We start from the raw sequence: 12,315 nt of genomic DNA, 5'->3' as shown, positions 1-12,315 counted from the left end.
AGGACTGGTTGGGATCAGTTTGGGATTATGTTCGGAATGGACTGGTTGGACCGAAGGGTCTGTTTTCCCACTGTATGACTTTATGACTTCATAAAAGGCTTTTTATGAAGTCATTTCTTTTTCAAACCTGAATCCATCAAATTGTTCCAACAGCTCAATTATCCATCTTTTCTAGGGCCATTGCAGGTCAGATTTTTGTACTCACAAAATGAAAAAGTGGATAAAGATAGAGAAGAAATATTTCAGGTTACCTGCTGGAGAAAGAGAAACTTCGGAAAGGTTTCATTTTTTACCCTTCAACTAATATTTTTATTTCTGTTTCCAATCAATAAACACTTGTTTATTCATGGAATCGTGGCAGTGGTTATTTCCTAGAGAAATGTTAAGAGTTCATCTCAGCAAGAGCAATATTGACCTCAGGTAACGTAATGTAATGTAATGCCGACTGCAGCAACTTGTAGGTTTGGTCAGAGCAGGAACAACAGGTCCCCAAACAACAATTCTGCAGAAATTGTGGCTGCTTTTATTGATGCAAAATCATTAATGACCAGACTTATTAAATTTAATTCTCAATTTTCCATTATGGGATTTCAGTTCATGGACTCCAGTTGCTATGCTAATACAATTAGGTTATTATACCCAGCAACAGAATATTTCAGTTTATCTAATATTTTGAGATACAGATTTAGAATCTTTTTTAATGTGTAAACAACCAAAACACTGTCTCTGTCTTTTCTGTCTCTGTTAATTTTCTTTCATCTTCTATTCTCAGAAACATGGGGAATGATTCCTCATGTGGGACCAATAATACTTCATAGGAGTTGAGCTGGAGGTCTACTTCATAACAAGAGTTATTGCTACTAAGCTCAGTTGTGTCCTTATCTGCCAAGTATTAACTGTTTGCTCCCTGCCAAGTGAGGATCAGGATTCAGCTCACTTTTTCTTTCCTTAGAGAGAGGAGCTGAGGTCAATATTGCTCTTGCTGAGATCAACTACATTGGGATACTTCAGGGATCCAACCTGTTCCTATGACGCTGTATGAAGCCCAGTGACCAACGATATACAAGTAGTTCTCCTATAATGCCGTATTTGCATTCCAGTGAAACCTCACTTAATAGTCCCCAATATTCCTATTGATCAGTTTTCTATGGGAAAAGTGGGGCTCGGGCAGACTAGCAAAAGATATCACTCACGATTGCTCAAAACTCACCCAAAGGTCTAACAGAAAGTATAGCACAGCCTAAGTTAACGTTGAAGTCATATTTATTAACTAAAGTAAATTTAACACAGTACAGTTAAAAAATGTAAGAAAGCTGCTCTCTCCAGAGTACCTCTCACAGAAAGCTGATCTGTCAGCAGCTGACATTAGTGCATGCGAGGTACGGCATGAAGGCAGGAGCTGGCATTGCACATGTGCGGAATGGCACAAAGGACAGCACCGAAGTCTCACAGAATGGCTAGAACACCAGTGCATGTGCGGAATGGCATGGAGATTTTGGCACACGCATCAGCACATGTGCAGAATGAAGCGCGCATACTGAGACCCACTGGAATCGTGCTATTGCCAACGGAGGTAAGCATTCTCCAAAATACTGTTCCCTATTTCTTCAGTGACATTATAGCCAAATCATGTTGCCGAAACATGCGTTATCCCAGAACTACCTGTAGGCAAACTACTGAACTCTAAAACCTGACAACTTTTTACAAACAAATGCGTAATTTGTCATTACAATTTGGGATTAAAATCAATGTAGACTCTTGTAAACATCTTAAGACAAAAAGGAAGTAATAAAGGTCACAGGCATGTGCATATTATAGCTGCTCGGTGTGTGTGTGTGTGAACATTAGAATGTTCTTACCCTTCCACGAGATCAATTTTATTGTGCACTTCAATAATGGAATCCAAGAGCTGGGTTGGGAGCTGGAGATTCTGGAGAACATTCAAGACGTTCACTTTTTGGTTCGTACTTTCAGGGTGACTAATGTCCCTGACATGAACGATTACATCCTAGATACAGAAAGAAAAGGGGAAAAGAAATTAATAAATGTTCATACAAACTAAGTAATTAATGTAATTGCTGATTTCTTGTCTCTGTTATGGATAACAAACACAATCAATTATTGCCATGAGGTCTACAGTCATAAAATATTACAATGCAAGTCATTTAACTTTCTTGTTACTGATTCAGTTACCAATGAAATAGCTTTTCCTTTTCAAGTTTCATAATTTTGAATACATCTGTTATATCACCTTTGATGTTCTTTGCTCTTGTGAGATTCCTAGCCTCTCTAATCTTGCTTCTTACCCCAAATATCTTGCTGAATCTCTTGTGTATCTTCTCCATGGCACTGACAGCTATCCTAAAGTTGGTTTCCAAAATTAGACACAATATTCTAACCAACCAAATACAATGGGTGCATTTTCTGAGGAATCATAATCACATTCAGATTCCCACTCTGCTTTAGTTTTAATGTTAAGAAAGAGCCCTGCATTTCTGACATGAGATTCCAGTTAAGGCCTTTTCAGAAATGCAGTGCCTACTTTAAATGTGACAAGTACCTCAGTGCAGGATAACCAGGGGAAGGCAGGTCACGTGCACTCTTTCTCACAGGGGTTACTCATTATTGTGTCATTTAAATGTCCAGCTTTTTGGGCAGCCTCTTTGACAGCTTGTATGAAAAGGTAAATAAACAAGGCAAATATGAAGTCAGGGTGCCAGATTTGTAAGAAGTAGAATGGGAGGCAGGCAGGGAGCTAAGGTGCAAGGTGGGAAGGAGAGAGATTAAGGTAGGTTAGGACAGGCAAGATTGGGTTGTTGGTTCTCAGAGGGGGAAGAGAAGTGGAGGGAGGGGGTTTGGGTCCAAAGGTGGATAGAGGATTTGTTCTATGATGGGACCCAGTGATGTGTCTATCGGTGTGTGTGAGTGCGCACGCACGTGTGGTTAAATGTTGGATCCTGGATGGGGTTGTTCCGGTATTTTGGGAAGTCAGTTTAATATTACTCAGGTGTTAGATGAGGTAATTAACTACATTGGAACCTTCAGAAATTTTGATTTTCAAATGGTTTTAAATTCAGAGGGTTCCAGGTGAAGGGAAATTACCCAGCAGAATTTTTGATTTCTTGGACAGTTTCTTAAGAGTCTGCAATATTGGGAATTCTGCATTATCCTGATGTGCAACTCCCACTTCCACTGTGGAAATGGCTATCTGACCATATTAAGAATGTCCTATATATCTCAAAGTTTTGAAAGTAGTGTCAGATCATCTTAAACACAGCTTCCCCATACTATTGTAATAGATTAAACCTGTGAGTATGATATCATAGTTATTGTAAAATAGCATTTCATCTAAATTAACAAAAATGAAGTGAAAATTTATCTTAAGCAGGTTTCAAATGAACACATGCTTTTACATACATCCAGGAAACTGTATGGACTCTTGGTTCAATATCTTTCGGATGAAATATGAAACAAAGGCCCCTTCTGCCCCCCTGTGTTTCCATAAAAGATTGCATGGCACTATTTCAATGAAAAGTAGGAGAATTATCCAGTGTCCAAGTTAATATTCATCCCTCAATTAACACCCCAAAAGTGGAAGTTTAATAACCATTAAACATTATTGTTTGTAGGCCCTACAACTATCTGCAATAAAACAGTGATAGCACTTCATAATGTATAGTAGCTAATGTGTAGTAGCTCAGGGCATCCCAAGGTTGTGGAAGGTGCTACATAAATGAAATTTTTAAAAAATGTGTTGCCAAATATATTCACAATGGAAAACATAAGGTGCTCTACAAAAAAAGTTATCCCACCTTATTTGTGCTGAACTTTTTATCTAAGCTTGTAAGGAAATTTGTAAAGAGGACCATCCTTGGTGAGAAAATGGACGAGCCTCATTTAATTTATTTGCATATGAAACATGCTGATAAAGGACAGGAACAAAAGGAGTTCTGAAACACTAATGGCTTGTTCCTTGCCCTGCCAGTAAAATTGAAATATACACTCAGTTGTTGGTCATTCAAAGAATGTTTCTTGAATAGATCAGACAGGCAGGATGGACAAGGTATTTATGCTCAATGCTTTATAGGTGCTTTACTGAATGATGGTATCAGATGCAACACCAATTGTTGTACCCTGCTAAATTCTACTCCCCATTGGCTTCCTGCTTGATAAAATGAGTCCCCCTTATCTCATGGATAGCATAAAGAAATAAACATCGCTTGGACCCTGTGTGTCTTTGGAGGGCATGATATGCTACAATTTATGGTGAACAAGTGAAGGAGGAAAGTGGCTTCTGATGTTACAAAAGCCCAATCCTCTTGCGCTCTCAAGAGCACCCCAGTGCTCTCAATTAGATTGCACTGCAATCCAGTTCTTGAATCTTAGCTGATTTTCAAACACAAGATCCTACTTGGCTGAGACCTGTCCTGGGACTTTCCTTGTCTACTAGTTTCAGTTCCCAACTAACAAAATCAGCACAGTTAAAAAGAAGATGTGTCAAAAAGGTCACGGTTTGGTGGCTTTTAAAAGAATACCTGTGCCACTGGGAAAAAAAATGAAAATAAGACTTACTGAATATGTCACATCCTCTAGAGTTGCTGAAAAGGATTCAATTAGGTTGTGGGGAAGCTGTGAAAGAAATCCAATTGTATCGACGTAAAGGACAGTCAAGCGGCTTGGCATCAAGCCGGCATGGGTGGTAACATCAAGGGTAGCAAACAACTGATTTCTTGGGTGAAGGCCTGAGTCTCCAGTCAGAGCTTTGATGAGGGTCGTTTTCCCTGAATGGAAGATACAAAATGCACAAGATTACAGTGTTCGATTACTCAATGGTAGGAAGATAGATTTGTTTAATTCACATAAATACACAAAATAGGGCAAGTACCTCACACCTACTCTGCTATTTATAGTTGATCTTGAGTATCAACTCCACTTTCTTGTTGGCTCTCCATATCCTTTCCTTAGCGAAGAAAACTATTTCAGCTTTCAATGTATTCAGTGATGCTGAATCTATAAATCCTCTGGGGTACAGGATTCCAAAGATTCACAAACTTTTGGGTGAAGAAACTTTTCCTCCTCTCACTCGCAAATGATCAACTCCTTATCTTGAGACTAAATTCTAAATTCTTGTTCTAAATTCCACTTTGTAAAATCTCCTCGTAATGTTAAACATTTCAATTAGATCACACCTCATTCTTCTAAACTCCATAGAACACAGATCCAATTTACTTAGACTATGCCACACTGTGTTTACACCAACATTGGTGATCGAGGAGAAGTGTGCTATAGGTTGCAGGGGGTTGTTAAAGAAGAGAATACAGAGGAAACTCGATTATCTGAACGTCATGGACGAGGAGTATTCAGATAACTGAATGCCGGATAACACAGTTTAGCCAAGCATTGGGACCTTGCGATCTTGTTCGGATAGTCCGAAATTTGGACAATCAAATGCCAGATAATCGAGGTTCCTCTGTAATCACTATTTTCAGATTTGTGGAAACAATAGAGAAGCATGCGCTCATCTCCATTCACTGATTTGAATGAGCAGAAACAATATTTTCTTTTTAAGAAACTTCAAGAGTCAAAAGAAACTATATTGCCTGGACTTTGTGCATTTTTAAGCACCTAGTGAACACTGAATAATCTTTCAGAAAAGAACAACAGGAGCAATTGCAGCCTGTTCATGACAAATGCAGAATGGAAACTCACCACAGTTCGTGTAGCCCATGACAGAAATAATTGGGAACTCTCTGCGCTTCCGCTTAGTCCTCAGCAACTGTCGTTTCCTCCTTAGTTTTTCTAACACACCTCTAATCTTCAATTCCCTCTCCTTAAGAAGGCGTTGTTGAACTTCCATGAAGGTCTCACCTGAAATTAAGGCTTTGATTAAGACAAGTGAATGCATCGTCAATGTTTATAAAATTTGTTGTTTCAGCAAAGCCATCATTTGTTGTCCAACCCCAATTTGGGATGATGGCTGGCTTAGCCATTTCAAAGGGCAATTAAGAGTCAACCAACATTACTATGGGTCCGGAGTCACACCTAGTCTACAGCAGGAAAGGATGGCAGATTTTCTTCCCTGAACAAGTCAGTGTTTACAACAATAGAATATACATTCCACAATAAAATCACCACTGAACAATTCTGAATGTTTATTTTGGTCTGAAAACCACTTATAAAATGTATTAAATTGAAAGGAATATTTAAATGTATGAAAATGTTTGACAACCAATTTATTGTCTGATCTGCACTATAGTTTTGCAGTAAGTCTGATTAATAAGAGCAAGCTACCAAACTTAGAGCTAGGCCTGATACACTGTCAATAATCTATTAGGTCTAGGAAGAGGGATATGGAGAACCTATTCATCCTTCTTCTTAAAACCTTGGGAAGTCTCTATATCCTTTGATAATTAATAAAAACTAACATGAATATTAATATTGACTGATTGTAAATAAGAGCATTCAATAGTTGTTATAAATTTTATGTTGAACAACAATGACAGGGGGTGATGGTTAGATTGTCTCTTATAGACTCACAGAGATATACAGCATGGAAACAGATCCTTCGGTCCAACTTGTCCATGCTGACCAGATATCCTAACTTAATCTGGTCACATTTGCCAGCACTTGGCCCATATCCCTCTCAAACCTTCCTACTGGTGATAGTCATAGCCTGGCATTTATGTGGCGCGAATGTCACTTGCCACTTGTCAGTCTAAGCCTGGATATTGTCCAGATTTTGTTGCATTTGGCCACGGACTGCTTCTGTGTGTGAGGGGTTGCAAATGGTGCTGAGTATTGTGCAATCATCCCCATGTCTGACTTTATGATGGAGGGAAGGTTATTGATGAAGCAGCTGAAGATGGTTGGGCCTAGGACACTACCCTGTGGAACTCTTGCACAGATATCCTGGAGGTGAGATGACTGACTTCCCACAAGATTGACCATTTTCCCATGTGTCAGTTATGACCCTAACTACTGGAGAGTTTGCCCCATGATACCTATTGATTCCAGTTTTGCTCGGACTCCTTGATGCCACACTCAGTCAAATGCAGCCTTGATGTGAAGGGCTGTCACTCTCACCTCACCTCTGGAACTCAGCTCTTTTGTCCATGTTTGAACCAAGGCTGTAATGTGGTCAGGAGCGGAGTGGCCCTGGTGGAACCCAAACTGGGCTGCACTGAGCAGGTTATTGCTGAGCAAGTGCAGCTTTATACCACTGTTAATATGACACCTTTCATCACTTTACTGATGATCAACAGTAGACTAATGTGGCGGTAATTAGCTAGGTCGGATTTCTCCTGCTTTATGTAGAGTACATACTTAGGAAGTTTTCCACAAGTAGATGCCAGTGCTGTGACAGTTCTGGAACAGCTTGGCTAGGGGAGCAGCAAGTTCTGGAGCACGAGTCCTCAGTACTATTGCCGGAACGATGTCAGGGCCTGTAGCCTTTGCAGTACCCAGTGCCTCCAACTGTTTTTTGCTATCATGTGGAGTGAATCAAATTGGCTGAAGAGTATCTGCAATACTGGGGACCACTGGAAAAGGCCTAAATGGTTCATCCAATCGGCACTTTTGGCTGAAGATTGCTGCAAAGTGCTAAGCTCTTCCATCACTGAGGATGGGGATATGTGTGGAGCTGTCTCCTCTACTGATTTGTCTAATCATTCACCACCATTCATGGCTAGATGTGGCAGGACTGCAGTCCTTGGATCTGATCTGTTGGTGGTGGGATCACTTAGCTCTATCACTTGCTGCTTATGCTGTTTGGCACACAAGTAGCCCTGTTTGGTGGCTTCACCAGGTTGACACCTCATCTTCAGGTATGCCTGATGCTGCTCCTGCACTCTCCATTGAAACAGGGCAGATCCCCTGGCTTGATGGTAATGGTCAAGTGGGGAATATGCTGGGCCATGAGGTTACAGATTGTGCTGGAGTACAATTCTGCTGCTGTTGAAGGCCCACTGCACTTCACATCCCCAGTCTTGAGGTGCCAGATTTGTTTGAAGTGTGTCCCATTTAGCACGTTAGTAGTGCCACATAGTAAGGAGGTTATTTTCAACATGAAGGCAGGACTTCGTCTCCACAAGGACTGTGTGGTGGGCAGTCTTACCAATACTATCATGGACAGATGAATCTGCAGCTGGCAGATTGGTAAGGATGAGGTCAAGTATGTTTTTCCCTCTTGTTGGTTCCTTCACCACCTGCCGCAGACCCAATCTAGCAACTATATCCTTTAGGACCTGACCAGGTTGATCAGTAATACTGCTGCCAAGCCACTCTTGGTGGTGGACACTGAAACCCCTCACCAAGTACATTTTTTTCCCTTGCCATCCTTAGTGCTTCCTCTCAGTGTTGTTTAACATTGAAGAGTAATGATGCTTCAGCTGAGGGAGGACGGTATGTGATAATGTTTAACCTGAAACCATGAGACCTCATGGGGTCCAGAGTCAATGTTGAGGTTTCCCAGAGCAACACCCTTCCAACTATATACCACTATGCTGCCATCTCTGCTGGGTCTCTCTTGCCAGTGAGACAGGACATATCCAGGGATGGTGATGGTGATGTCTGGGACATTTTAAGATGCAATACCATGAGTATGACTATGTCAGGCAGTTGTTTCACTAGACTGTGAGACAGCTCTCCCAATTTTGGCACTCGCCTGCTGATGTGCAGTACTTTGAAGGTTAACGGGCTATTTCTGCCATTATCTTTTCCTATAACTAGGTGAATGCCAGGTGATCCATCTGATTTCATTTCTTTGAAGCTTTGTAGTGATTGGTCCAGGTGAATGGCTTGCTAGGCCATTTCAGAGGGCAGTTGAGAGTCAACCACATTGCTGTGGATCTGGAGTCACATGTAGGCCAGACCAGGTAAGGTTGGCAGATTTCCTTCCCTGAAGGGTATTAGTGAACCAGATGGGTTTTTCTGACAATCGACAGTGATTTTAATGGTCATCAGTAGATTCTTAATTCCAGGGTTTTGTTTTAATTGAACTCAAATTCCACCATCTGCCATGGCAAGATTCCAACCTGGGTCCCCAGAACATTATCTGAGTCTCTGGATAATACCACTAGGGCACCACTTTCATGCTGTTGTGCGAGAAATAAAAAGGTGAATATATTAGTAGAATCCGAGGGCCAGAGTAGTTGGAGATAAAATAACAGAGTGGGAATCTGTTATGTTTCTCTTATTCTGGTTGAATTTGGTATTAGAATATTACAAGCCAATAACAATATGTTTGAGGAGTTAAAGGACCTGAACTCAAAGTGGCTGTAGGGAATACATAACCACATTGTAATTGGGCAGCTCCAATACAAGTGAAGTAATGACTGGTTAACTTGATCTCCAAAGAATTTTCTGTGCAGCAAGAGTATAAGAAAGGGTGTTCTGAGCAGAAATTGTGAAAGTATTGTGTGTCGCATTGATTGGCACAATAGTACCTAGGGCAAGGGAAATTATACAGAGGCCACAATTCTACACAGTTTAGTGGGATGCTGCTGTTCTTTGATACCACTGTTCATCAGTAATGCATCAAGTCTTATCTAAACTGCATTGAATTTGACTGCTTTTACTTTCATTTCAGGACCTGTATGTGAAGGAAGTTAAATAGTTAGGAGGTATCTGACAAAACTAACTCAAATACAAACCAATGGCATCAATTTTTTTTTACGTTTATAATTCTAGAGTGGCATGGAGGCTCAGTGGTTAGCACTGCTGCCTTACAGTGACAGGAAACCAGGTTCAATTCCAGCCCTGGGTGACTGCCTATGTGGAGTTTGCAAGTTCTCCCTATGTCTGCATGGGTTTCCGTTGGGTGCTCTGATTACCTCCCACAGTCCAAAGGATGTGCAGGTTGGGGAGGGGTGGGGGGGGGGGGGGGTTGGCCATGCTAAATACTGCCATACTGCCCAGCGATGTGCAGGCTAGATGGGTTAGCCATAGGAAATATGGGCTTAAGGGGATTGGGTGAGATGCTCTTTGGTGATTGGTGCAGACTCGATGGGCCGAATGACCCCTTTCCACACTGTAGGGATTCTATGTGGAAAACATGTGTCTGTTTCACATTTGGGGGATGTGGTAAATAGCATTCAGCTAAGACCTTTATGTGAGGTAGCAATGTTCCTCTACAACTGTACTGACATTTCAGCCAGAGGTTTCCAATTGTAAATATTGATTTAGCTGAAGGAGTCGTCCTCTTCCATTTGAATTAAATCCGTTTCTCAACCCAAATCCAGAATTTTATTTCTTATTTGTCCATGGGACACAAGTCTCATTGGCAAAGCTAGCATTGGAGGGCCACCCTGACTTCCCTTGGGAAAGGAAAGGGTGATGAGCTGCTTTCTTGAACTCTGCAGTCTATCTGGTGGGTAAACCCACGGTATTGCTAGGAAGGGAGTTGCAGGATTTTGACCCAGTGACAGTAAAGGAATGGTCCTTGATTCATATGGTTTCACCATCACACTGTTTTTACTGTACTACCTAGGATTCCAATAATGTGCACCTGATTTGTGATAACGCAATTCTTTCCCTCTCCCAGCGGTGCAGAGGTATAAATAAGTGTCAAGCTCAACATCCCTGGGCTAGTTCCTACTCATTCACCTGTTTTGGCTTTGCCTGCCTCAAGTTAGGTTAGATAAGATCCACAAGGATACTCAAAGCAGCAAAGGAGCAGTCTGATGATCCTCAACCTTCACCTTCCAGAGCTGCAGATGAGTCAGATACGGACCAAAAGCATGAAAATACATTCCTTTTGCATATTTTCTTGCCTTTTTTTTATTAACTTTGTTCATAGTCTGTACTTGTTGATGTTCCAAGAATGCTCCAACATTTACATGGGTTTTGATGAGAATATGTTTCAAACAACGCAATCTTGCTTAAATGAGATAATTTTCTGTAATGCAACTATTGCATTAGGCACGGAGTCTTTGCAGTTGAAAGTTTAGAATATGCTTATTGGAAGGGAACTTGCAATTAGTGATGTATCCACGTAGTAACTGCCCTTGACTCTAGAGGCCACAGGTTTGGAAGGTGCTGCCAAAGAAGTCTTGGTGAACCACTGCAGTGCAGCTTGAAGACAGTAGTATTGCCATCACTGTGCTTTAGCTTTATGTGGGAGTTAATGTGCTTTGTCCTGGATGGTGTCAAGCATCTTCAGTGTTGTTGGAGCTGCACCAATTCAGAAAAGTGATAGCATTCCATTACATCCATGGCTTAAGCTTTGAGGCTGTAGGAAAACCTTGAAGCCAATCTATACAATTCACAGACGTGGGAGGGTTGAGGACTGTAGGACTTTGTGAAGTGACAACATTGGTTGTGGAGTTTGAATGAAGTGATCGATGAGCAACCATCAAGACCAAAGGCCACCTACAACAATTTTAGCACAGCAACTTACTCCTAGGCATTTCACAACATTGGAACTGAACCAGTAGCAATGAGATTGGGTAACTTTTACTTGGGTAACTTTTACTGAGATCAGTAAAAACTAGGATATAATAGTGAGGCAGAGGCAGAAAGCAGAGATTCACTAGAATGGTACAAAATACTAGAAATAAGGATTAAAATTAAAATGCTGGAATTATTGAGAGGAACAAGCAGTATGTGAGATAAACAGAAGTCGAGCACATTAGAATTAGAGATTGTTGACCAGCTTTTAACACTTTCACTCCCAAGTTCTGGAATGATAAAACAATTTTTCTTTTAACAGCTCCCTTTCATCGGGTGATGAGCTATCCTACAACAGTGTTTACTTTATCAAAGACGAAGCTGAGCATCTTCCAGCTAATATTAAGTTAAGTATTAACTAATACTTAAAATATTGTGGGAAGTACAATCATCAAATCCACATTGCAATAACACTTAATCAGCATCACAAGAATGCAGGAAATTAGATCAATGATTATGGTCAATAATCCTGTATGACAAATGTATGATGCAGTCAGAATATTACCTGACCCCATTATGTACCTGGATCCACCACCTTGTTGGTCTAAGTGAGCCACTTCATTTTTCAGCTGAGACCTGCCAAATGAGGGCAAAACATTATTCAAATGAAATTACACCATACTCTTCCCATTAGAAGTAGTTACATTTCTGCAAATCCTGTTTGGAACAGGCTGCTGCAAGACTTAGCCAAAATAGGTCATTTATAAAAACAAAACTGGTGATTTAAAAGGACAAATTAAAGTTTTCAAAAATAATCAGTGTATTCTACCACACCCACAGTAACAACATGTAGCAAAGTATGTCCTTTTTATAAAAATGGGGATGCGATGCCACTTCATGCTACTGTGCTTTGGTATAGAATCTCTTACA

At 40.7% G+C, this 12,315-nt stretch overlaps 1 protein-coding gene across 1 annotated transcript in view; it reads right to left on the bottom strand.

Annotated features, from left to right (window-relative positions):
- Positions 1-12,315, bottom strand: part of gtpbp6 (GTP binding protein 6 (putative)) — a 28,459-nt gene that overhangs the window by 1,821 nt on the left and 14,323 nt on the right. The window contains exons 5-8 of the mRNA XM_072576939.1: positions 11,951-12,021; positions 5,710-5,868; positions 4,573-4,781; positions 1,860-2,008 (exon numbers count right to left, since the gene is read on the bottom strand). Coding sequence (XP_072433040.1) covers positions 1,860-2,008; positions 4,573-4,781; positions 5,710-5,868; positions 11,951-12,021 — 588 coding nt within the window. The remainder of the gene's footprint in view (positions 1-1,859; positions 2,009-4,572; positions 4,782-5,709; positions 5,869-11,950; positions 12,022-12,315) is intronic.

Source organism: Chiloscyllium punctatum, chromosome 9 (assembly GCF_047496795.1).
Source record: "Chiloscyllium punctatum isolate Juve2018m chromosome 9, sChiPun1.3, whole genome shotgun sequence".
NCBI classification, from domain to species: Eukaryota; Metazoa; Chordata; class Chondrichthyes; order Orectolobiformes; family Hemiscylliidae; genus Chiloscyllium; species Chiloscyllium punctatum.
The sequence above is the reverse complement of the archived record's forward strand: the minus strand, read 5'-3'. Positions and strand labels throughout refer to the sequence as shown.